Below are 26,096 nucleotides of genomic sequence, written 5' to 3'. Positions count from 1 at the left end.
TGCGCTGGATAGCACAGGGAATGAAGGCAGGTGTTAATTCCCCCATTGTTTTTAAGCTGCTGTCCAAGCAATCAAGACTAGGTGAAAGGAAACCACTGCTATGCACATTTGATCAAACACGGCTCCCAAAATAATCAATAGTGTTGAAAAATGCTGCCATGACCTCTCATGCCTGATGCTACCCGTGTGAGGTTTATTTTGGATAAACTGCTTTCTGGAACTCTGAAAGATGATGTGCCTTTTACAGGCAAAAAAGATCCAAAGACAGGCCTTCATTAGGAAGTATAACTATTTGTGTTTATTTATATAATATAAGTTCTCAAAATGCAGCCTGTGCAAGGAAAAGCAAAGCGAGCAAGCGCGCGCGCCAACGCATGCGCACACACGTGCTCCCGATTACGTCACGGCGCTCCTCAGTCGTTAGCGTCGGTTGTCGGTGCTCGCGGCCGCCGTTGTCCTCCTTTCAGACTGGGCCTAAAATCCATAACGCGAACAAGGTGAGTGAGTTGTCCGCCATTGTTCGGCCTTGAAAAGGTCGTAAGTCAGCCCATTGGTGCCTGACCTGTCAGGCAAAGGTATAAAGGCGTCATTCATGCCCTTGCCCCCGTCCTCTGGGCTCCCACAAAATGTGTCGTGTAAGTCCTTTTACCTACCTCCTTCCTTTATCAAACAATGAATGGGCGACGACAACAGCACCTGCATAATGCCCCGGCCAGAGCTGCATACTAATTCGGGCGGCCTTTGCATCTGGTAATTATCACATAACATCAGAATTCGAACAAAAAACTCCGTCCTTTTGCTCCGAAAAGCCGGGCTAATCCTTCCTAAAAGAGCCCTGTGAAATTATTCAGCACAGTTTCCGGAAATGTAATCAGCGACTTTCCCCCATACAATGGAATAGCTTATTACTGAATGAGAGATTTCCGTTTCTTTAAAGGTGCTGCGAAGCCATTGTAGTGGCGCACCGTCGTCCCTTCCTTTTTTTGCAGTAAACCGTTGGAACTGTGCATAATTCGCAGCTTTGTGGAATTCAATTATCTGATATTTTGAGTTTGCCCAAAAAAGAAGTGAAGGCCAACTTTGCATAAAAAAAAAATAAGTTCATGCGCCAGCGTTTTATTTGTTTATTTATTCAAATTAATATTCATCCGAGTTTTTGTATAGCGCCCCGTGTCGGTTACTCCAGGCCGCTAGGCAAGGAACAACATATGGGAAGTTAGGTATATAGGTTTTGTAGCGTTAGTGTAAAAATATGACTTAACTGAGAGCTTTAAAAAACTTTACAATATTTACTTTATATTGAAATCTTTAAACACACGTTAAGATATAACACGAAGACACCCCAAAAAAACCAAAGAAAAATAAAATAAGCAAGAGGGCTAACACAGTTGTGCGCACCAGAAGCCTGTGAAATAAGGCGTGCATTTGTGGCAAACGAGGCTTTCCAGCTGCAGTTATGAATATGAAAACCTATGCCCTGTGATTGATCGGTCTGGCTCCCAGTTGTATGGTCCAGTGAAACGCCGCAGATACATTTGCAATATTATGCAATTCGTCTTCAGCGCCCAATGGTGCAAACTTGTAAATGCGTGTTTATGTTGACGACAACGTGATTTATTTCCCTGGCGCTGCACTCCCATATCGAAGATGGCGACAGGGAAATAAAGCTACTTTGTAAAGATGAGACTGCAGTTCATGAAACGAGTTATGACGCTGATATATGACATTCATCTGAACATGAAAAACAATCTGCGTTTTCGTCTGATTAAACAAAGAAAATCAAGATTTCAATGTTGAACTCCACTTAAAATAAGTCCAATCCACTCTAAACTGTTTTTCAAGTGTAGAAGGGGGACCTAGCATAGCAAAGTGACTCAAAATTTGAATTTGTGAATTTGGTGCAATACTACACAAGGCTTTTATTTTTCCTGAAAACAAAAACAAATTCTCTGCCCACAGTGTGATGAGTAGTTTTTTTTGTAATTCAACATAATGGAAAGAGGCCACAATAAAATGCAATTTTCTTAATATCAGGACATAAATATTCTCACTCCTCAACAGAGAAAACAATCAATTCACGAAATAACAATCCAAATGGTGGACTTTAAACCTTACATAAAATAAAAGTCTCACAAGGTACTCTGTAAACGAACATGCTCGTTATCGCTGTTGTTCAAGCATGTGCATGTATTAACTTTAACAAACAGTTATTGTTGACCAGGTTTTCCTCTGTCTGAAATATTTTTGTAAAGTAACCTCTATCTGTACACAGCTATGACTCACCCCTGTCTGTTTGATCTATACCTCTGGTTTTATGTATTTTCCAAAATATGTCCGGCGCCTATTTGAAGACTGCCATAACCTCAGTGCTGTTGTGGTGTAAATAACTCAAGGTACGGTCTTGGCAAGGCCTTACAATTCCAATCAGAGCTGTATAATCTTAACAAGACATGTGGCTTACATTAGATGATTGTGTTCTCATTTTAAACAAACAGTATGTTATTCTTTCATTGTGCAGTTTTCTAAAGGCACCCTGAGCAGTAACTCTCCTGTGATGTTGTCTCTTAAGGCACAATGAAGCAGCCCAATTTTAGGAACAACTTTGGACTGGAGTGCTACTGTTAGACAGATGTATTACAGTATAGGCAAGTTACCATATAGGGCCCAGAGAACAGTTCAAGAGGATAGCTATAAATTCCCACGGTATGATAGGACTGGGAACATTTCTATTACACCACTGTGATGTTGCATAATACCCGAATTTATATTATTGTGAAAAGTAGACATTTTTGAGTGAAGGGAGATCTCGCATGTTTTTGTTCTGCGTGATTCATGTTCAAGTTGAAAAAATGTGTCCAGAGAAACATTTTCTCCTCAAGCGAGCCATTTTCTCCTCGAATCAGTACCCTGCCTCACAGTGGCTTTTTTTGTGTCAGGGATACTCCTAGAGAAAAGTTTCTTGGTGTACTAGTAAAATGTATTTCACATGATACATATAATTTCTGAAAAAAATCACAAATTTAATACACCTTTAAATTTTGAAACCAGCTGCAAAGCAATCTTCATAATTTGAACAAGTGCCTTCAGAAATCACAGCAATGACAACTATCTGTGCATGATATATGCTATTGTACATTTTCCCAAATGTATCAAGATGAAAATAGTTCGATGAACATTATTTGATGTCCACCTTTTTCTAGACAGTTAGACAACTAAGTGGGTTCAAGTTCCAACTGCTGAGATTTCTTTCAATCCTGTAGTTTACAGTCATTTAACTTTACTTAAGCTGTATATAGTGAGTAAAACGCCCTGAAGCAGGCCTGAAGGGTGGGTCACAGCGAGGCAATGGTAGAGGTTTGAACTACCATAAAATGGCTGAGGAAAGTTGTCTTGTTTTTCAGGTTCTATGAAAGTGAAAGTATAATTGTTAATGTTATCTCTCGTTAGCATTGCATGCTTCTACCACTGGTGTGGTCTCCCAGCTCTCTGTTTTCCGACTGGTTGAAGCATTGATGCAGCCAGCCTTGTCCTAATGATTACAAGTTGGAGCCTGCATTCCTTGTCTGTATGATCGCTGGCCAGATCTGCATAAATGGTGGGATGAGCATGCGACTGCTATAAGAACAGTCACTAGCAACCTATGTTGCAGGCTTCTCTGACATTTTTGCCTTTGTGGCTGAATTTCCCCAGTGATCTATGCTATTGGCAACAATTTAAGGGATGATCAGTGTCCACATATGTGGAGATGCTAATACAATGAATGTTTGAGAGACAGGTGTAATAACAGGGTCAAACAAATTATTGACTTTTTGGGGATTAGAAAGGGTGGATCGGCAGAGCTGGAATCATTGAGCTAAGGATGATACTGAGGTTGAACTAAATATTGTAACCCCCCTCCCTAATAAGTACGAAAACACTGTGCCCAGTGATCGAAGTCTTGTAGAATAGTTAAGACAATCTATGCACTTGCTTATGTGTGGGATTTTCTGTGGGTAACTTAACAATACTGTATTGTCCAAGGTGATAACACTGAGAAAATCTGGGCTCAAGCCCTGATATCTACGATCTAAAGCAGCAGGGATCCCCCTAGAGAAAGTGAACTAATATATTGTATTGTTTTACTTAGCAAAGCCACAAAAAAGTTCAACAATAGCTTAAATGTACCATTGTACATGTCTATAATAATTATTTAAAATTCACTGTCTTTAAGTGGCATAATATTTTTCAAAACGCAAATGCAACATGCAAGGTAAACATTCATCCCATCAGTGTGCGTGCATTTGACCTTTTACCATAAAATAACAATCATTTGCAATGCAGCCGGTCTCACATTCACGCAAGTTTAAGCTATTGGCATTGTAAATGACAATGCCTTTTATATATGTTTTAAATACGAAAACAAAAATAAAAGGCAGTTTCAATAGGATGATACTGAGGTTGAACTAAATATTGTAACCCCCCTCCCAAATAAGTACGAAAACACTGTGCCCAGTGATCGAAGTCTTGTAGAATAGTTAAGACAATCTATGCACTTGCTTATGTGTGGGATTTTCTGTGGGTAACTTAACAATACTGTATTGTCCAAGGTAATAATACTGAGAAAATCTGGGCTCAAGCCCTGATATCTACGATCTAAAGCAGCAGGGATCCCCCTAGAGAAAGTGAACTAATATATTGTATTGTTTTACTTAGCAAAGCCACAAAAAAGTTCAACAATAGCTTAAATGTACCATTGTACATGTCTATAATAATTATTTAAAATTCACTGTCTTTAAGTGGCATAACATTTTTCAAAACACAAATGCAACATGCAAGGTAAACATTCATCCCATCTATTTTAGTGTGCGTGCATATGACCTTTTACCATAAAATAACAATCATTTGCAATGCAACCGGTCTCACATTCACGCAAGTTTAAGCTATTGGCATTGTAAATGATAATGCCTTTTATATATGTTTTAAATACGAAAACAAAAGTAAAAGGCAATTTCAATAGCTCAAAGTTGCGTAAATGCGAGACCTATTGCATTGCAAATGCGTGTTTTAGGGCTTGTGCCCTGTGTGCCTCTAAGAAAATCGAGTGGATTCTAAGCTGCTTCCTGGTCTGGATGGGCGAAGATGCTTCCGCCATCCGCCCTTGAAAGCAGCGCCAGTCAATGGGTTCTCACAGGATTTCCCAAGTTAGTGGTCCAGGCCTGATGCCAAGAGCAGGTGTCACGATTGCTAGTAGTGGTTGTATCTTAAATTGACTTTTGGTTGCAGTCCTTAAACTGCTGTCACTATTGACTAAAACAAAAACACTCACTACACATGTTCTAGTTTAGTCCTCGAGTTCTGGTCTTTAAGAAAACTTTTATGCTATGCGCACATAGGGAAACCATTCCTGATTCAAAGTTACAAATAAAAAACCTGTTCCGGCTTGCACGACTTAAAAAAAATCCTTCTTTAAATCACACCACAAAAAATTAATTAAGAAGCCTCTTGTTTACAGTTGCTTGGGGGACGTCGCGGAATATACATTAGTCCACACCCGCCGAAGGGTCGTAAGCAAGAATCCAATCTCCCCTCACTCGAGGGTCTACATGGTATGGCGCAATGGTTTGCTGAGCCAGGAAACCTTGGAATGTCACGTAGCAGCAGGATGACGTGATAGCTGATGTGACGGCCTGCTACACTAACCAAGCCACTGGCATAGAGAACAGGTTTTAACATCAGTTGTCCCCAAAAAGCAACTGAATTCTAGGGGCCTGCAGGTAAATTAAGGCGTAATGTTCCACAAGTCTAAACAAGTGCGGTGCACGCGCACTGCCATGAATGTCAGGTATGCTTCTGGCACCCGGCTGCGCTGCTGCTCGCTCCTGAGCTCCCTAGGCCTGGGGAGAGAGAAGGCGGGACATGCACCCGCCTTTGGCCAATTGCGTGCTGTCTTTCTTAGAAAGACGCATGCAAAGGCCAATAACGTGTGAGGGGAAAAAAAAGCACAAGCAAGAGCGTCTGCTCGGAGTTAAAAGTCCTTACTAGAAGCCTTGCAGGGCAGCGCATGTGCACTGGCTCAGGCGAGACCTAAATACCAGGGACGAAGATTTATGTGTCATAGTTCTAATAAACAAATACAATGTAATCGTACATGTTCATTAGAAAAATTACATTTTAACGCACCAGTACATAATCCATTAGTGAACTGCACTAATTTCAAAAACCTCTCAATTTGCCTCTCTGTATTAATTCTCAACTCCCAACACAGGATACGGTTCCTCTTGTGAGGATCAAGGAACAATTCAAGGTAAGGTGTACATTCTGCCAAACATTTATACTTTTTAGTTAATGCAACACATTTTTTCAACTCCACATATAACATGATCAGGTCTTTAATGTTTTCTAGCATGAGTTTCAAACATAAGTTTTGTTCCGCCCACAATTTTCAAAATGTGAATACTACAAAAACATCTCATAATTTTGTCTAACTGGATTGTAAAACATCTGGAAAAATAATTTTCCATTCCATTCAACAAACTTTATTTTGGTCATTGTGGACCATAAAAAGAAGATGATACAAATACATACATAGCTAAATTTGAGCAATATTAAAAATTCATCAACAACAGATTATAAAAGATAGCCACAATGCATTTTTAGTTTAACCAGTATCATTACAACAACTGAGAATACAGATAATTAAAAGCAAGTTAAAAAAATGTTAAAAAGGTTAAAATGAGACAAAGTACAACGATAAATATTTATGGTTGCTGTGGTGAATTTAACAAGATCCTACGCCTATTCCACATAGAATTGAGGAATCGGGACATGGCAAAAACTGTGTGGGGGTGAGTGTCAGATCTCAGTATTCTATATGCCTCTGAACACTGCCTGCAGCCCAGATTTCTACAAAGTGGTATGAGCCAACACTGTCTGGCTATTTTTTAGCCAGGGCAAAAGAAAAGAACATGAATGTCGTACTTGTCAGGGCTATTGCAAGCAGGACACCCAAGGGAAGGAGCTTTTGACCATTTGTTCATGAATGCATGAACCGGCAGGGTCCCTATTCTAAACTTGATATATAGCTTCATTGCCATAGAAGGTTGTATATCATCCAGAAAAGGTTCAAGGAGGTACTGAGCTTTAATATTAAGGAAGCCAGCCGTTAGGTGCCCAAGTTTAGTGTTCGCCTGTATATTAGCTAGTCTGAGCGATCTATAGGCTCTTACTAGTTCTAGTCATGGAATTATCAGGGACACTTCCTCAGAGTTGCTCCATAGGTTAGGTATGCCTAGTCTTAGGAATACGTCTTTTATATATGCAAACCATGGTAATTTTCCCGCCCCCGGGAGTCTCAATATCCCCTTAAGTTCAGACTGGTAGACCGCTAATTCAGCTGTCTACGCCAAAAGGTCAACGGTCTCAGCTCAGTCTCCTCCGCAGTAGGTCTAATTCCTAGATCCAGGTGTAGGGGGATGAGAGGAGTGCTTGAAGGTAGGTCCAAGAGCTTTCTCATGAATTGATTTGTTATTTTGGCCATCCCCTCAGAGGGACGGTGACCCCATAGTTCCGCCCCATACATTACAGCACTCCTAACTTGTACTTTGTATATCTCAGCCACGGGGCCAGGAGGTTTGTATAAGGAGTTCCTAAAGGTTTTAGCTATTCCCCCAACTATCTGCGCTAGCCTCAAGCTTGTTTTGTGTAGTTGCGGGCCCCATTGAAAGGTTTCGGACAACGTGACACCAAGGTAGTCAAAGACAGTCATCCTCTCTAAGAGGGTGCCATTTAAGGAGGGGTTTGGACAAGATGTTTTGGCTGGGTTAAGGACCATATATTTGGTCTTTGATGTGTTAATCTCCAGCCCCCTGTTTTTACAAAATAAAGGAAACTGTCCAGGATCCTTTGGATGCCCATAGGGGACTTAGATAACAACAAGATGTCATCTGCAAACATAATTGCTGGCACCTTACCATACACCATCTTTGGAGCGTCGTTGTCCACTACCTCAGTTAATTGAGCCACGAAAGCATTGATAAAGAGACAAAACAGAGTAGGGGCCAGCACACACACCTGCCTTACTGCTCTGTTGACAGGGAAGCCGAGGGTCAGTTCCCCCGGATTTCGCGTACCTTACTTGGGTAAAATTACCTGCATGCAGTCGCATGATCAATGACAACAGGTGAGGCGGGATACCTAATTGTTCAAGAACCTCCCACAGTTTGGTTTGGGGGACCAAATCAAAGGCCGATTTAAGATCAACGAATATCAAATAAAGGCTGCCACCCTGTATTGACACTGTCTTCCAATATAATAATTGGAGCCTGAAGATTTGGTCGATAGTGGAGATATTCTTCCGAAAACCAGCTTGATACACACTCAGAATTTCACGCTCTTCCATCCAAGAGTGGAGACGCGCGAGGAGAATCCTAGCGAACAATTTCTGGGTGACGTCAATCAGGCTGATCGGCCTATAGTTGGTGGGCAGGAGAGGTAAACCCTTCTTAAAAACTGGGAACATTTCAGCCCCTAACCAGGTGTCCGGGATCTTCATGCCATTCAGAATAGCATTAAATATTGCCCAAAGATAGGGTCCCAAAATGTTTGGTTCCTCCCGAAAAAAGTCCCCAGTGATCTTGTCTAGTCCGGGGGCCTTTCCAAGGGGAAGCTGCCTGATTGCATTTAAAACTTCTGTTAAAGTAAACCCTTGGGTCCTTCAAGGAAACTCCCTGGGATTGCTAAAGATGTTTCATCTTTGGGTTCTGTGGCTTCCTCTGTGGAATACAGAGCTTGGAAGTGATACTTCCATACGGCTGCACCAATATTTTGCTCTAAGGCTGAGTTCTCTATACTACTTTCTGTACTCACTAGTGACCAGAACATCTTCATGTCCCTATTAGAAAGTGCTGTTTTAATGGCATCCCATCTTTCAAGCTCCCAGTTCTTCCTAGCTAACTTGATACTATCTCAATAAAGATGGTTTGAGGAGAGTTAAGTGACATGGCAGCCTCCTCCATTTCCATAAAGGGCGAAATAGTTAGAGAATATAATGCAGCCGCATTGATGACTGCTTGAGTGTTCCCCATCTTATTTTCCTTCTATTGTCAGCAAGTGTTAAATTGATACCTACAGGGGTACCATTGGCTGTCGGAATGTAGAATTCTGGAGGCTCCAACTCCAGTATCAGTGCGTTGTGATCACTGTCAAGTCTCGGCATGACAGCGAAGTCGACTACTCCCTGCCATATGCTTGTTTCCACTAGAATATAATCCAACAGAGAGGATTGCCCTGTTCTATTAAAGGTTAGCTTCCCTCCCCTGGCTAGTCTGACTTGGTACGGCCGTTGCATACCCTCAGGGAATGGGTATTAGTGTTACTGCATTTATCTGGAGTACCAGGGGGGTCCAGGCCTTTACCAGTGGAATTTGAGGATTAGGCATTAGCCAAGACAATACTCATTGCAAGGGGGACGCTAGGGGGAGCCTCAATAGAGGCAGCGAGGGGCTCATATTAACAATTGAAATCTCCCCCTATAATCAGTTTTGCATTGAAGGGTGCTGATTCAATAAATGTGTTTAATAGATCTATGGTCGGGGTTTCCTGTGCGATGCTTACCGGACGGGAATAAATGTTAATGAATCATGACTAATTTAATCCTGGTGAAAAAGGAGAGTACAATTCACTGGATGTCGGCGAATGGGGTGTTCAACTGCTCAATGGTACAATCCAAGTGAGTAGCAACCCAAGTGCATAAACCCCTGAGGGTCTACCTCTTCCCCCTGTCGTAGCTAGCACATTGAAAGTTACATAACCCCCCCTCACTATGTCCTCCCTTGCCCATGTCTCCTGAAACATACACACATCATGGTTGCCTAAAAATTGTCCCAAGTGCAGTTAACTTTTTATTCCAGCGATGTTCCATGATAAAACCCTCGGTTTATGGCCGGGGATAAGATTACCACCATGTGCATTATGACTGTTAGGGCTAGGGCTTTGAATGATCTCTGGCTGGGCCATTGGGACTACTTCGACAACTTCCAATAGAGGGGTACTCCGAGCTGAACTAGAAGTTAAAAAGTCCGGAGAAGTTAGAGGTGGGTTATTATGCAAATCTACACCAATTTTGTCATATTCTGAGGCTCCCCATTGGGATTCAAGTTGTTGGTCCCCTGGTTCATCTCCATTGCTACTGAGGATATTCTGAGTCTACAGCCCACTAATGCTCACCCCTGGTTCCCTCTTGGCCCCCCAAATCCCGGAGCTGAGTGCGTGACCACCTTGCAGTGCGAGTCAATCCACTTCCTCAAGGGGCCCACATCTGTTTGCTACTGGGATGTTAAAGAGAGGTCTAGGGGGTTGGCCTACTATTGAATGGAATTGAAACCTATTTGTCCAGTTCTGGTTTTGCTTGGAGCTCGGAGTGGAGCAGTCAGTAGTCGGCAATTAGCAGTGGACCGCACGGGCAGCAGCTGACAGCGAGAAGCGAGTGATTGCACGGAGGGTGCATCAAAAGGTTAGCGGCAAATGTTTAGCTGCTTTCAGCACTCGACGGCTTTGCCCGCCCGCCCACCGCACGAACGCACGAACGCTTCCTGCCTTGGTGGACCGCAGCGGTGGCTACGGGGCTATGGACCTGTGAAGTTGAGCCTAGACCAGCCCAGCCATAAAGGAGCCACAAGGCAGGAGAGGAACCGGCTGGGTAAGATCAGTGATAGCAGCGTGAGGTGAGGCGCTTGGACGTTTTTTGGACAGTTTTTGTTAGCTGAGGCTGAGGATCAGGACTGTTGTGGGTGTTTGGCGTGAGAAGCTGTGGATCTGTGACGGCTCTCAACTCCCGGTTCCTGGTTGTCCTGCTGGTTGCCGCTGCTGTCATGTGCCAGTTGCCTTGCCCGTCCGCAAGTCCCCCCCTGCGGCGTGTAGCCCCTCTTTAGCCGTACCAAAACTGAAAAAGCCACACCAAGCCTGCAACATGCACCCTAAAAGACACCTCCAGCAAGCGACCTGAAACAGAACCTAACCAGGAGCCAAGTGGGGGGGGGGGGCTGCCACAGCAGTGGGAGCCTTGAGTTTTACCAGCAGGACTGCTCTAAGCGGGGGAATAGCCTGTCAATTAGCTGGAGGAAAGCAGGGAAAAAGTCAGCTGACAGCATCTCACAGTGGCCGCGAGCCTCCATACAGCGGTGAGACACCTGCAGCACCAAGAGCAGGAGCTGTATGAGCCGCAGGAGATACCCCTGAAGTCAGCCGCTAGGAGTTTTGGTGCCGCACCCGCTGCAAGCTTTCCTTGGTGGCAGGAGCCGCGTGAGACATCCCCGCAGCGGCAGTGGCCACAAGCATCAAGTACCACCTTACAGGAGCTGTGCAGGGCGGCAGGAGTCGCGGGAGCCACGGGAGTTGCCCAGACTGTGCTTTCATGCAGAGCCTCCACAGCCCTTCACAGTCTCTTGACAGCAGTGCTTTAACAGCCCTTTACAGCCCTTCACAGCCTTTAACTGCCCTCTGACAGCGGCGGTTAGAGCAGCGGGTGCAGTGGGAGTAGCTGTGGAACCCCTTTTGGCAGCGGCCTCCTCATCCCAGTGCGCCCTTATCCCAGTAAGCCAGCAAGCCAGCAAGCCAGCAAGCCTACAAGCCTACAAGCACCTGGGCCTCAAGTGCTGCTCGCCTCCCGCTGCCTTAGAAGACAAAGGTCCTAAGCTTATCACGATAAGGAAAGTAAATAGAATATAGGCCATAAAAGGAAGCTATATTTATCCTCTGTCCAGCCGGACAGGGTATTTATTTTCAACAGATTCAAAATTATTTATATAAATAAGACAAGGCACAGTCCTGTACCTTACTCAAGAACAACAAACAACACATAGGAAAAAAGTTTTCACAGGCAAAAAAGAGCACTACCGGCCACTTTTACATCAGTGTTAAATTAAAGTTTTTTGCCAGTCAGTACACAACACAACTAAGGTACAGCACAATTGCAAGGTTGTGGAAGTACTGCTAACAGTCGATGTTTCGATCCCTTTACGCTCTAATTACATGGGATCATCATCAGGACAACATTTGAAAAACATTTGCCTGTTTGTATTTATAATGCGACCGCCTGTTGAGGAGGAAGGAAGAAAAGGGGAAAGAACATCATAGCCAGGGGCTAAGTTAGAAACCTTCAGCAAGTCAATATGTTCATCTACTTTCGACATCTCACATTTATTCGGCAGCTAGATGCCGTCACGCTCGTCTTGGGCTTCGGTTGGGCTATGATACCTACGGGGATGAGGATGATTAGCGTCTTCACCCCTGCAGACCTGTATTAAAAGCCATACCCGGCAGACGTGCAGGTAAAAATTGTTACATTACCCAGGCAAGGTATATGAATATTTTAGAATTACTTTTAATCATCCTCATCCCCGTAGGTATCATAGCCCAACCGAAGCCCAAGACGAGCGTGACGGCATCTAGCTGCACCCTCATACCCCTACCCCCATTGTGAGGCTAGGATCGGGAGTTAACCACCTGATTTCGAGTAAGTGCAATGTGCCACCCCTTACCAGCGGACACGGTATGAATGTACACGAGTGCCTGTTTCCAAATCGTTTTCGCAGAGAATGCTATATTAATTCAATGAACTTAAAAGGAATAGCTACAGTAACGCTGTGAGTCGAAGACCGAATGTGGTTGACACTATTCACGGACGCACTCGGGTATGGAAGCCCCCAAAACGACACACTTTAAATACACCAATTTTTAAACACGCTAAGCCGATTCCGAATAAATGTGAGATGTCGAAAGTAGATGGACATATTGACTTGCTGAAGGTTTCTAACTTAGCCCCTGGCTATGATGTTCTTTCCCCTTTTCTTCCTTCCTCCTCAACAGGCGGTCGCATTATAAATACAAACAGGCAAATGTTTTTCAAATGTTGTCCTGATGATGATCCCATGTAATTAGAGCGTAAAGGGATCGAAACGTCGACTATAAGCAGTACTTCCACAACCTTGCAATTGTGCTGTACCTTAGTTGTGTTGTGTACTGACTGGCAAAAAACTTTAATTTAACACTGATGTAAAAGTGGCCAGTAGTGCTCTTTTTTGCCTGTGAAAACTTTTTTCCTATGTGTTGTTTGTTGTTCTTGAGTAAGGTACAGGACTGTGCCTTGTCTTATTTATATAAATAATTTTGAATCTGTTGAAAATAAATACCCTGTCCGGCTGGACAGAGGATAAATATAGCTTCCTATTATGGCCTATATTCTATTTACTTTCCTTATCGTGATAAGCTTAGGACCTTTGTCTTCTAAAGCATAATTCCCCATGGTCCTCAGTCAACCGTTTGGGTTCCCTTGTAGCATTAAGAGCGCCTCCCGCTGCCGCCGCTGCCGCAGTTAACTGAGCGGCCGCCGCACTCTTGATACACCTCTCTCCCTCTCCTCCCCTTTTTGCTCAGCAACGAGGAGCACCCAGAGAGGCTTAAGAGGGAGCGGGAAGTGGGAGGCTTGACACCAGTATTGGAAAAACTCGACCCAACAGACAGTCAAGACAGCTACCTCAACCTAATAGCTTATAGCATCTTGCACGCACTAATGCGGTCTGGAAAGACAAGGCAGAAGGCACCAGTAAACCCTGCCAAAAGGATGAGGAGAGCAGCCAAGAAGTCACTAAACAAGGGAGGCACCGAAGCAGACGCGAGGATAAAAGGCAAAGCCTTCAATCTCATTTCCCTGATCCTTACCAACTCTGAACCCTCGACAAGCGGGATGGCAAGTAGTACATGCAGCGACCCAATCCTGACCAAGCCAAGTTACAATCCCAAAATTTACAGGATGCCGGGCCGGTACTGTGTATAAATAGCAGTAAAGCAACTAATTTCCCCGATACACTCCAACCTCTTCATGCACATCAAACAGAATACCAGTTGGTACAACAGCAGCAATGGCAGCAGCAGGGGCCAGACTTCAGAAGCTCAGCAGTAGCCGGCAAAAGCTACGGCAGTTGAGACGCGAGCCCTAAAGAGGGAGTAGTCGCTCCGGCCATAATCAAGATGGCAAAAACCCAGGGATCTGAGAAAAATGATCACCCGGGATACGATGTCCTGAGGCATCTGGAGACACCCTTCCCTAAAATCATCGCAATAGAAAATGAGTGCAAGCATAACACACCCGGACAGGCGGCTAGCCGCAGAGCAACAACTGCAGAGGGTGGAGAAGAAGGTATGGAGGAAAAATAGTGGGATATGACCAATAACTGTATTCCCTATAACTATAACTGCACCTCTTATAAACATGTCAAGGATGGATCATTGGACAAAATGCCCCCACAGCTACTGGAAGGAGATGTGGAAGACTACGGAAACCAGGAGCTCAGTATAGCTTCTCATGGTCCCTTACGGCGACCGGATGCGCCATCAAAGGCCAAAACGGAGGATAATCACAACGATAACGGCCTCACCGTGCGTAACTTTGAGCTGGACTCACCGGAAAGACTTGGGTCACTTAAGCACAAGGAGGCGTGCAAAGTAAATATGAGCAAAGGAGATAGGGAAGACTCCTATAATATCACAAAAAATACCGAAGTCGGGGAATCATCGTCAGCACAAGATGGGCGTGCTCAACTGAGCCGGGAAAAATCTAATACCCAATATGGTCTCGTCTCTCTCTCTGTCGCAGCTCAACCTGTCTGTAACACGAATCGTGCACCAACAGGATCAATAATGCCTCACGGAACTGAACCAGAGTCATCTAATCTTACTCCTGAAGAATGGGAGGAATTAGTCGCGTCTTATCCTACTGCCTCGGGAGGCGAGCCAGAAAGAAGAAATAACAAGTCTCCAATATCCAACATTGAAAAAGATAAAAGACAAAACAAAGATGACGTCTGGTGCACTTTATTGCACACAATGCAAATGTCTGTGAACGCACTGCAGTACCAATCAGACAAGATGGACCTCCAGATGTCAGTCCTCAATTCACTCTCCATCGCTGGCATAGATGACAAGTTGGCAGACCGTAACAACCTGATCAAGAGGGCACAGTCAGAGACAAAACTCGCCCAGGCTAGCTGCACCTGTATAACAATTGTAGACAAGCTAGCAACATTACCATTAGCACTGGACAACCTCCTTGCCAACATTAGGAAAGCAGTGCCAGCCCAATCAGTGCCAGGCGTTGCCCACACCAGCATCAGTGGTTAGCAAACAACAAAGCTAAGAAAAGCCCAGGGCCCCAAGGCACAGGCTAAGCTAACTGCAATTGCGGCCCAGACAGCAGACAGGAGGCAGGCTCCTGAGGAAATGTATTTCTTAAAGCACTGGTGAAATGAAAGTTATATCGTACAAAACTGTCTAAGTAATGTCCTTTCACAAGCCGTTTTTATTTGTGTGAAATATCCCTCACAAGAGGATTGCAGTCGATGCAGATACAACTATTATTGCAATACATTTTTAAGGGGGACTTACCCATATCAGGGCTAAACAACAGTGCACTGGCCGAAGGAACATCAGCAGCCTTGACGAGTAAGACCACTCAATCCAGTAAATCCCTGGAAAAACAGGAATCGACTGAAGGTGCACAATTATCGTCCAAACAGTGGAGAAAACAAAGGAGGAAGGGGGGAAACCAAAAACCCATCCAGGCACTGCCACATAGTAAGGATGGAATATACAGTCCCCGGGATGAACCTACGGATGATCAATTAGTCTATTCTTGTAGGGAAGAAGCAAATACGGTCCCAGGTCGGCAAGAGGAAAATAGCCCAACCCAGGAAAAAGCACTGGGAATCACTGTGCGTACAATTGCCAATGACTCAATCACTGATGGACTGGAAGAGAAACTGGGGACCAAAAGCAGGAGCATGATAGGGGAACCGGTGATAACTACAACATTATCAACCAATGGACCATTGGAGCCAGTAGGGGAAAAAACAGCCTCACAAAAAAGCACTTGCAGGGATGGGGAGACAATTAAAACAGCAGTGTCAAGTATGGAGAAAGCTTCAGCAAACAACAGCCAGCTACTCGGCCTGACTATACCAGTGCGGAGGCCATCACCATTAACAGAGGTCTCAACAGTGACAGAGAACACCCTGGACTCACAAATAGGGCACTCTGGCACAACAACTACAATTATGTTTTACCCAGAGTATATATCAAAGGGACAGGTTGACATACTAAACAGGGGCAACATCTTGCGTTTACTAAGGTCCATCAACACTTTAAAGATCATAAAAACCACTGACCTGGAGTCAGTTGAGTTTAAAGAATCACCTGATCACCCATGCACAGAGTTAACAAAGACAGTCTAGGCTACATCAGACCTAGCTAAGAGAATCCTAAAGGAACAAAATAGGTTCAACGATTGGGGCATTAAACTCCAGCCACTTGAAAAACCAAGGTATCCTGACCCCTTGTTGGCTGAACCTAAGTGCCAAGAAGAAAACCCTGGCTCTGGACAATCGAGCCAATGATTATTTTCAGTACTGGGAGGGGCGCGTAGCAACAGCACAGAGCACAGGGGGAACAGAGAACACATTGCACTTCGGGCATATGCGGACAGAAGCAGATTAACCCCGGAGTGGAGCATGGTTACTAGGACAATAAACATCAAAACTGAAAGACCGTGACATTCTAAGAAGCATGCACTCCCACTAAAAAAATCATTGAAAATCTGCTCCTGGAACATCAATGGGCGGGAGACAAGATCTCAGGCCTGGAACTGCAATCTTACCTGCAAAAATGTGATATAATTTCGCTCCAAGAAACATGGAGCGAAGCACCAACGGTACTGAATGACTTCAACATGCTTTACCTACCGGCAATTAGAAACGCTAAATTTGGACACAAAAAGGGAGGTTTAGCTACATACAGCTCCATAAGCAGCATTTATGCAGCAGAACCCTTAACATACAACCTAGCACCACCAAATGAAATACAAGTAATTCGAATTACTATACAGGGGAAGACAAGAAAAGAACATATAATACTTGTAAACCTCTATCTGCACCCACGCGACAAAAACAAAGGGAGTCAACAATTAAAGGAGGAGCTGGTAAAAATTATAACAGAGGAGAAAAGAAATAACTGGATAATTACAGGGGACTTCAACCTAAACATGCTGAGGAAACGAGCTGATGACATTAACTCAGAGGAGGATCCATTTGCTTGAGAGGAAATGTCCCAAGACATCAGCATAGATTGAAGATTCACAAACCCCTCGAAAAATCTGTTGTCGTTCTTAGAGAAACTGGGCTCACGTGCATTAAACGGCAGATTTCCTGGAGATCGCCCACAAACAGCAACATTTAACAATGCAGTAACAAGGTCCACAATTGTCTACACATTCTGCTCTCGCCATATGTTCACAAGAGTAAAAAACTATTGCATTGGAAGCGTAGATTTCAGTGACCACTTACCCCAAGAAATCACGATAGAAGATCAATCATTATATAAATTGCACCCAGTAAACACAATCTGCTCAGAATATACCAACAACGAGAGAAGAGTCAAATGTAGGGACTCCTCTCTTTAGCAAAACAACTCTGGGAAGAAGGGAAAGCAGCCAATCCCGACATAATAGTAGGCGGGGAGGCATTCACAAATGCTCTACGTAACAGCTACGGAGATATAAAGGGCCACTCCCGAAACAGGAGAATAAAGTGCCATCAAAACCTACGGTCAGGCTCCAAAAGAAGTAATAACGTCAAATTAAAACAGCTAAAAGTACGGATGAACCACACACTGCGGAGGCTGAAGAACTTACTCCTGAGACAACTAATCCTTCTGCATAGTAACACCTGGGTACAAGTAACGCTGGGGGCAGGAGACCATTTATCGAAAAAGATTAACACAACCTCAGGACTAAAACAAGGGTGTGTACTTGCCCCAACACTTTGTAATCTATTTATGGCTGAGCTTTCAGTCCAACTCAATGAAAGTAATGCGCATGCCCCGAAGCTAGGAGGTCGTCAGCTATCTAACATCCTATACGCAGACGATTTAGTACTCATTAGCCGGACACCCATAGGACTACAACGCCACCTGGACACTACATCTCAATACTCAGACATCAATAGACTAAGCATTAACCAAGATAAAACAAAAATCGTGTGTAAATCACCGGAAAATACAAATAAAGTACAACTGGCACCTGGCAAAAGCTAAGCTTGAAGTCGTACAAGACTATAAATATCTGGGGTCATGATTGATAGCAAAGGCAATTACAAAGCACAATGCGAGGCAATAAAAAAGAGGGGATTAACAACAGCGATTGCACTAAGAAACCTGAAAAATATAACCGCTGGGCCAAGCTTTCTCCCTCTGACCAAGGTGATACAGGCCAAACTTATTCCATCAATTACATATGGAAGCGAAGCCATGAGAGGGATGGATGCGGAAACATTGAGTGACACCATCGCAAGAGCGCTGGGAATAATATATGAGCTGCCTGGATATACATCTCCTGTGCAAATGCGTCTCGAATTTGGGATACAAAAACAGGAGCTAGCCAGAAAAGGAACTTTTGTTAAAATGTGGTTCAAGATCAAAAAAGGGCAGGCAGAAACGCTAAACTTCTACTTATGGAGAGAAGTAGAAACCAAAGAAACCTGCCCAGCTAGATACTCTTTGGACACTGCACTGGACCAGTTGGGGTTATGGCAACTCTGGGCAACGTCGGGGACTATGGCAAGCTTAAAAAATTTGTAAACAACATTGTTATAAAAGAGTCCATTACACAAGACAAAGCGGCCTTGACAGAGCGTTCACATGGCTGGCTCACTATTCAATCTTATAGTAAAGCGTCTCCTCAAGCTTACCTACTCTCTAACAATTCAGGTTAGGTTTATTACCAACTGCATACCATCTGCCACCTTGGTTGCGCCCTCCAAAGCCAGCAACGTGCCGCCTCTGCGGGGAAGGAGAGGAGGACATAGTCCATATCATAACCATCTGCCATGAGCTGATGCGGGAACGCTGGTCACTACTTAAACCCATTTTTAACAAAAACCAAATACGGTTGTGACGACAAGCGTTGCTTGCAAGCTTCTCTGGCGAAGACATTCAACTAAGCTGCTACCTGGTAAAAATGTTAACCGCAGCGGACCTTCGATTAAAACAGATACCATCGGATCATTGATGAAGCTGTATTGGAACAGAGATGGTGATGTCCTGTTAATCCTTTGCGCTCACAACTGTAATTGTGTTTTTAAGCATACAATTTTAAGCATTTTTGCACATGTAAGCCTTAAAGGAAGGTATTAATATGCTAATTACCCTTGCACAAATTAATGAATGTTGAGACAGGACTATGCACAATAAACTTGCACCTATCAGCCTGCCTTTACTCTGTAGCTAAGACTCTGATAAGGGGGGAAATTCTGTCTCATGAACTGCTGCTAACCTCTACAGACAAAAATGAACAAACAAGACTATGGGTCATTAAGTTCGGGGGAGTGGATCTGCTCCGCAATCTCAACTGTGGTTATCAGCCTCTTTTAAACTGATGTTTTATTGCTTATAAACGACGTTCAATTTTTGTAATGGTTTTAATTAACTGTACAATAAACATATTACTTACTTTCGAAACCTATTTGTTGGGGCCCAAGAGATTGGAGCCCAAGGTAAGGTGTAATTGTTAGAACAGAAAAAATCCAGAGTATGAGCTCGGACCCCTGTACATGGTGCATGGGGACGGGCAATCTGGCCTGCTAAGGTTTGTACAGTCAGGGGATTACTAAAGTTAATGACTATGCATTGATTTTGGATTTTTACCCACCCACCCAACTCTTCGAACCATTAGAATTTCTCTGGCTCTGTCATAGGAGAACTACTTGTGCCTGGTTAGCCAAAAAAGGCACTTGTTCTTTAGGTCCAGCTGTGTTTCTTTCTGGCCATTTTTAATCTCGGCTGCACCTGTTAGTACGATAACATAAGGGAGTGAGGCTGGGGGTAAATTTATGGTTGGTGTAGTCAATAGTACTGATTCTGTGTCCTTTGCCTCTACAGGGTCTGACCTTTCCCTGCCTACCGTGTGCTCTATGTGGGTGGGCCTTCTTCTTTGTAGGTCTTTGTTGGGAGCAGAGTAGTTGCTCCCTTTCACATTGGTAAGGCTCCTAGGGCCAGTTGTTGTCCTCAGATCTTGGGCTGGGTGGATTCCAGGCTTTTCTGAATGAGACAGTATTATCAGCTGGCACGGTACTAAGAGCCTCTGTCCTGCCAGCACTCGTTTGGACAGCGGAGAATACTGCCCTCAGAGGTCCAAGCTTGCCTGGGGAGGATTGGTCTACATTATCCATCTGGGAGCTACAATCTTTCCTCTTCCCTAAAGCAGAGGTAGTGCTGTCAGGGGGATTGGCCTTACTGCTCTGCCCAGTTAGTTGACCTGTGCCTAGGTGGTTGAGTAGGAACGCAAGCTCTTCCTGTACGATAGCTCTCATCTGGGTCTCTAACTCTACTATTGAATTCCTCACCCAAGAAGGACAGTCAGAGGCTAATTGAGGGTTAGTGAGAGGTTCAGTCACTCTCTCAGTGCTTGCTAGTTCATCTTCGCTGTGTATTAGTTCTGAGCTTATCCTTCTCTTAGTTCCTGCCCCATTTCCAGTTTTACGTCTAACGGTCTTAGATGAGCTAGTGGTGGTGGCACCTCTATGAGTTACTGGCTTCACTAGGAGTTGTTGCAGTGATGGCTGGAGTGACTCAACTGTTACAGACAAGGATTCTGTTAACCCTGATGCAGAGCCAAGAATTATTGGTTGAGAGAAGAATGGCTCAGGCCCCTGACTGAATATTTCTGGAGTTAAAGACAGGCGCTTCTCCGCCAACTGTATTTCAGTCGATACCACCCCAATGGCCCTCTGGAGCATCCTGTCTATTGAGTTTTGGGGCAAAGGAGCCCAAATAGGCACCTGGGGATGTTTTTTTACTGCACAAATACGCTTACCCATGTTCGAATCAAGGAAGGGTAGAAAACCACCTCGCCCCCAATGTAAGCCTAAAAAGAGTAGAGTAGACTTGGGCACAAGACTAGAATTACAATTAGAAAAAGGGGATACGTAAAATACAATCTTGTAGGCCGGTTAAACAAAACACACAAAAAAATTGTGAGAAGGAGGATATCAAGGGGTCAATAAACACAAGAAGGAAATGACTCAGCTGATGACCAACATAATATAAAGCTTGACGCGTTTCACAAATTGTTCTTATGGGTCACTGGGTTGCAGGTTCCTTGGTTCCGACCCACCAGGTCCCAGGGGTAATTAGGGGAAATGTACTGGCAATTCTCCAAAATGGTCTGAGAATTCAGGGTGGAAACACTTGGATTAGAGGTCCCAGGGAAGTCTTACCAGCTTAAGGGCGACAATGAGTCAGAAACCAAGGGGGATTGACCTGCCCTGCCTCTTCCTGGCAATAACGGGCAAGGACGAGCCCGCCCTTGGCCCGGGCTTCGCCTGGACGCGTCCCGCACCGCGAGGTGCGAGGCAGCGCTTTAAGCACGATAGTGATGCCTCCTCTTGTGTGCGGCCGTGGGAGAGGAACCAGTTGCACCCTAGGACTTGTGGTCCCACCAGGGTGAGGTGCGGACTCAGGGAATGCTGGCGGCGGAGGAGAGATACTTCCTGGTACTACGGTCCCACCAGGGTGATGACAAGATTCCAGAAATGCCTCCAAAGACAGCCTGTCGTAGGTCCCAGCAACCAGATGGTCACAGCAGCATCACTGATAATACAAACACTGCAGGAACAAAGACTAGTCCCATTCCTCTACCCATGTACTAATTACTCTTGCCTATATATTTGAAGGTAAAAGCAGAAGAATGTGCTGGGAGAAGGTGGGTAAACCAGGAAAGAGAAAAATGGCTGTGGGGATTACCAGCCCTATGCTCCCCTGTCTGGCTGTTGATGAGTCCCAGGTCAAGTACTGGTAGCCCAGTAAGAGCAACACTTAATCCATAGAGGGTGGACAAAGGCAAACAAAGTTCAATATTCGTAGTGAAGTAATACAAAGTTTATATTCTTGGAAATCACTGTTCCACCAATTCCTTGCTGGAAAAAACCTTAAGGGTAAAAAACCTGCACTTCCTAGTCACAAAGTAGGGAATCCCTTTGCTTAAAAGCTAAGTTATGTTGTGCTTCGTAAAGAACACCAAAGAACCCACAATGAGGGTACAAAACGGTCCAATGCTGCAGGACCGAGAAGGGAAAAGTCCCTGCAACTTCACCAGCAAAAAGTCACAAAGAGAGGGTGCAATGGAGAGGGAGCAGATATGTCCCAGGAAATGCCTCCAGAGATTCCGCTGCACAATACTAAAATCTGACCAGCAATCCAACGGAGGACAGAAGGGAAAGGAAACAGCGTGAGTCCAGTAACACTGTCGAAAAAGTCCTCCAAGGGGCTTTCCACGGAGACGTCTCAGGTTTGAGTTTTTCCAACTTTCCAATTCCCTGCAGGCCCGTGGCTGAGGGTTTATCTTTTAAAACAGTTAGATCTGACAGCCTTAGGGTGGTCTTCCCCCCAACCTTTTGGCTTCCTCTTCCACTTTTTCCTGACCTTGTTTTTGCTGGCCATAGGAATTTGAGGTCTTTACCACTGCTAACCACATTGCAGCTCACCACTCATCGGAGGCTAACGCATCGCTGCTGCTACATAAATCAGGACCAGTGTATCATTGCCACTGGGTGGATCAGCACAGGCACATCGACTCAGCGGTACCATGCATCCTTGATGTCGACACACTCATGATTAAGGTAAATCTGTTCAGCAGGCCTCACTGGTCCCGATATCTGACCCTCACTCCATTGCAGTTGGCCTGAACTTTTGACTTTGTCTCAGTCCAACACAACCAGATGACCCAAATGGTGCGTTTTTCTTCTAGGCACTATTTTTGCCCAAAAAAACTTTGAAATTGAGTATCCCAAGACCTACTTATTGGATTTTTGTAGTGACCTACTTGTTGGATTTTTGTAGTGACCTACTTATTGGTTGTTTGTAGTTTTGGTCTTGTTTTATTTATTAAATTGAATTCTATTTTTCTAACTTGGGGCAGAATCTTTTTGTGTGGTGTTTTCACAGTTTTACTATTTGAAGTGTTGCACAAATTACACTTTAGCTCCAAATTAAGCCAAATTAAGCCTGACTACTCTTTGTCAAGCTACCAGAGGGTAAGTACAGGTTATTTTAGGGTTTGCCTGCTTCTTACCCTGACTAGGAATGTGGTTGCTGCCTGACTAGGGTTCATACGTTGGTCAACCTACTATGCAAGTTCTAACAAATACAGTTTAGTATTTAAGTAAAAAAATTATACCAGCAATGTAATCTCACAAGCACATCGCCAGTTCGAATCTTGGTGAATGTGGCATTCTGTATTTACAAATCCCAAAGGCTTTTTAAGAATAAACCCTACTATACCAAAGAAGCTAAATTTGTCATCTAATATAAGGGCCTCCCTTTCTTAAAGCAGCATTGGAGAGAACTTCACATTATGGACTTCAAGAGCGGAAACACAGAAAAACCTGTTAAATTGTACCATCCCTTTCCTAGCAGTTTTCACTTTTGGTTCTTTTTTCCAACATTGTTTTATCTAGGACATAGTGCTAGTAAAAGGTGTAGCTACATATTGGTATTGTTTAAGCATTTATACTCTCTTATGTTTAGCAAACATATATAATGAACCTTCCTCATCCCACATTTGTTCTAGTTTTTGTTTAGAGTTTTATGTAGCACAAACTCGATCCGAAGTTAACAGGTATCAGAGCGTTTTACATGAGCACCAGTTTTGTTACAGACAGACACAATACACATACATTTTTTGTTAGGCACAGGGAAATTAAGTGAATTGCCCAGAATCACAGGATGTTGAGCGTCTTTGCCGAGACTCGAACCCCTCTCCAGCTTCGAGGTCGATCACTCTAGCCCTTAGGCCACATCCTCTCCCATCCTTACATTCCATTACTTTAGTCTTTTTTTAGTGTTAATTTACAATTTATTTGAAATATAATACTTCTGCAAAGCATACATTTTATCCAGTGATCTTAAGGGGTCATACTTACCTAAGCATCCATGAAGAAAAGTGAGACAAAATGCTCCTACCCAGTTTTAGGAGAAAATTAACAAAAATTAAAAATAGCCAATGACATATCAGAAAGTAATGGAGTAGAATCAGTGCAAACAAGTGTTCTATCTTTAAGCTATCCTTTGGAGGACTTTAGGGAAAAAGATGACCACTAAAAGAGAAATGGGCTTCCTAGATTTAACTAGCACCAAAACCAATACTAAAGGCAGAAAACCAAGAAATAAAATTACAGAAAGAGAATAATTCAATAAACAAAATAGGGAAACTATGAATAATATAGTACTAAAACAGGGGTACTCATAGTACGGCCCGCGGGCCGGTAGCGGCTCGGCAAGCCTTCCTGTGAGGCCCGCGGACATTGCAGACACCTGTGTTTAAAAATAAATAAATTAAATAGTGTTCCCAAATACAGCCGCAGCAGTGCGGACTCAGACTCTGCTCTGTGGGGGCCCGGGGGATTCCAGTGATTGTCAGAGAGGAGCTGCAGGGGCCTAAGAGGTGAAATTCAACAGAGCCTAATTAACATGTAAATGGTCTTTTAAAGACCCATGAAGTACTTGGTGGGGCTGTGTGCGTGCGGCCGGGGAAGCTGCCTCAGCCTGGGCTGAGGGCTGACACACACACACAGGTGAGAGGACAGAGAGGGAGGGAGGGAGACACAGAGGGAGGGAGGGAGACACAGACGGAGGGAGAAGGGAGACACAGAGGGAGAGAGGGAAACAGAGAGTGGGAGACAGGGAGGGAGGGAGACACAGAGGGAGGGAGGGAGACACAGAGGGAGGGAGAAGGGAGACACAGAGGGAGGGAGGGAAACAGAGAGTGGGTGACAGGGAGGGAGGGAGACACAGAGGGAGGGAGGGAGACACAGAGGGAGGGAGAAGGGAGGCACAGAGGGAGGGAGGGAAACAGAGAGTGGGAGACAGGGAGGGAGAAAACACAGAGGGAGGTAGGGAGACACGGAGGGAGGGAGGGAGACACATAGGGAGGGAGGGAGTCAGAGAGAGGGAGGGAGACACAGAGAGAGGGAGGGAGACACAGAGGGAGGGAGGGAGACACAGAGGGTGGGAGGGAGACACAGAGCGAGGGAGGGAGACACATAGGGAGGGAGGGAGACACAGGAAGGGAGACAGGGAGGGAGAAAGAGAGGGAGACACAGAGGGAGAGTGGGAGACAGGGAGGGAGACACAGAGGGAGAGTGGGAGACAGGGAGGGAGACACACCGGGAGGGAGGGAGACACAGAGGGAGTGAGGGAAACAGAGAGTTTGAGACAGGGAGGGAGACACAGAGGGAGGGAGGGAGACACAGAAGAAGGAAGGGAGACACAGGAAGGGAGACAGGGCGGGAGAAAGAGAGGGAGACACAGAGGGAGAGTGGGAGACAGGGAGGGAGACACACCGGGAGGGAGGGAGACACAGAGGGAGTGAGGGAAACAGAGAGTGGGAGACAGGGAGGGAGACACAGAGGGAGAGTGGGAGACAGGGAGGGAGACACACCGGGAGGGAGGGAGACACAGAGGGAGTGAGGGAAACAGAGAGTGGGAGACAGGGAGGGAGACACAGAGGGAGGGAGGGAGACACGGAGGGAGGCACAGAGGGAGGGAGGGAGGGAGACACAGAGGGAGGGAAACAGAGAGTGGAAGACAGGGAGGGAGACACAGAGGGAGAGTGGGAGACTGGGAGGGAGACACAGAGGGAGAGTGGGAGACACAGAGGGAGAGTGGGAGACTGGGAGGGAGACACAGAGGGAGAGTGGGAGACAGGGAGGGAGACACACCGGGAGGGAGGGAGACACAGAGGGAGGGAGACACAGAGGGAGGGAGGGAGCCACAGAGGGAGGGAGAGGGAGGGAGAGATAGGGAGGGAGACACAGAGGGAGAAGGGAGTGAGAGAGAAGGAGGGAGAGAAGGAGGGAGAGAGAGAAAGATGTGTGTATGCTGGGTCTGGTGGGTCAGTGGACGAATGTGTCTTCTGCAGGGACCTGTGTTTAACCTCATGGTCACAATTTTTGTTTGATTTAACCCCGCCCCCTACCCCTCTGACCCCGCCCCCACCGGTGCGGCCCTCAGCCACAAAC

At 45.0% G+C, this 26,096-nt stretch overlaps 1 protein-coding gene across 1 annotated transcript in view; it reads left to right on the top strand.

Annotated features, from left to right (window-relative positions):
• Positions 1 to 374: 374 nt before the first annotated feature.
• LOC144790774 (uncharacterized) overlaps positions 375 to 26,096 on the top strand; it is a 297,756-nt gene continuing 272,034 nt past the window's right edge. The window contains exon 1 of the mRNA XM_078665469.1: positions 375 to 497. Coding sequence (XP_078521595.1) covers positions 375 to 497 — 123 coding nt within the window. The remainder of the gene's footprint in view (positions 498 to 26,096) is intronic.

This window comes from Lissotriton helveticus, chromosome 11 (assembly GCF_964261635.1).
Source record: "Lissotriton helveticus chromosome 11, aLisHel1.1, whole genome shotgun sequence".
NCBI classification, from domain to species: domain Eukaryota; kingdom Metazoa; phylum Chordata; class Amphibia; order Caudata; family Salamandridae; genus Lissotriton; species Lissotriton helveticus.
Note: the sequence above shows the minus strand (reverse complement) of the source record. Positions and strands in the feature narration are given on the sequence as shown.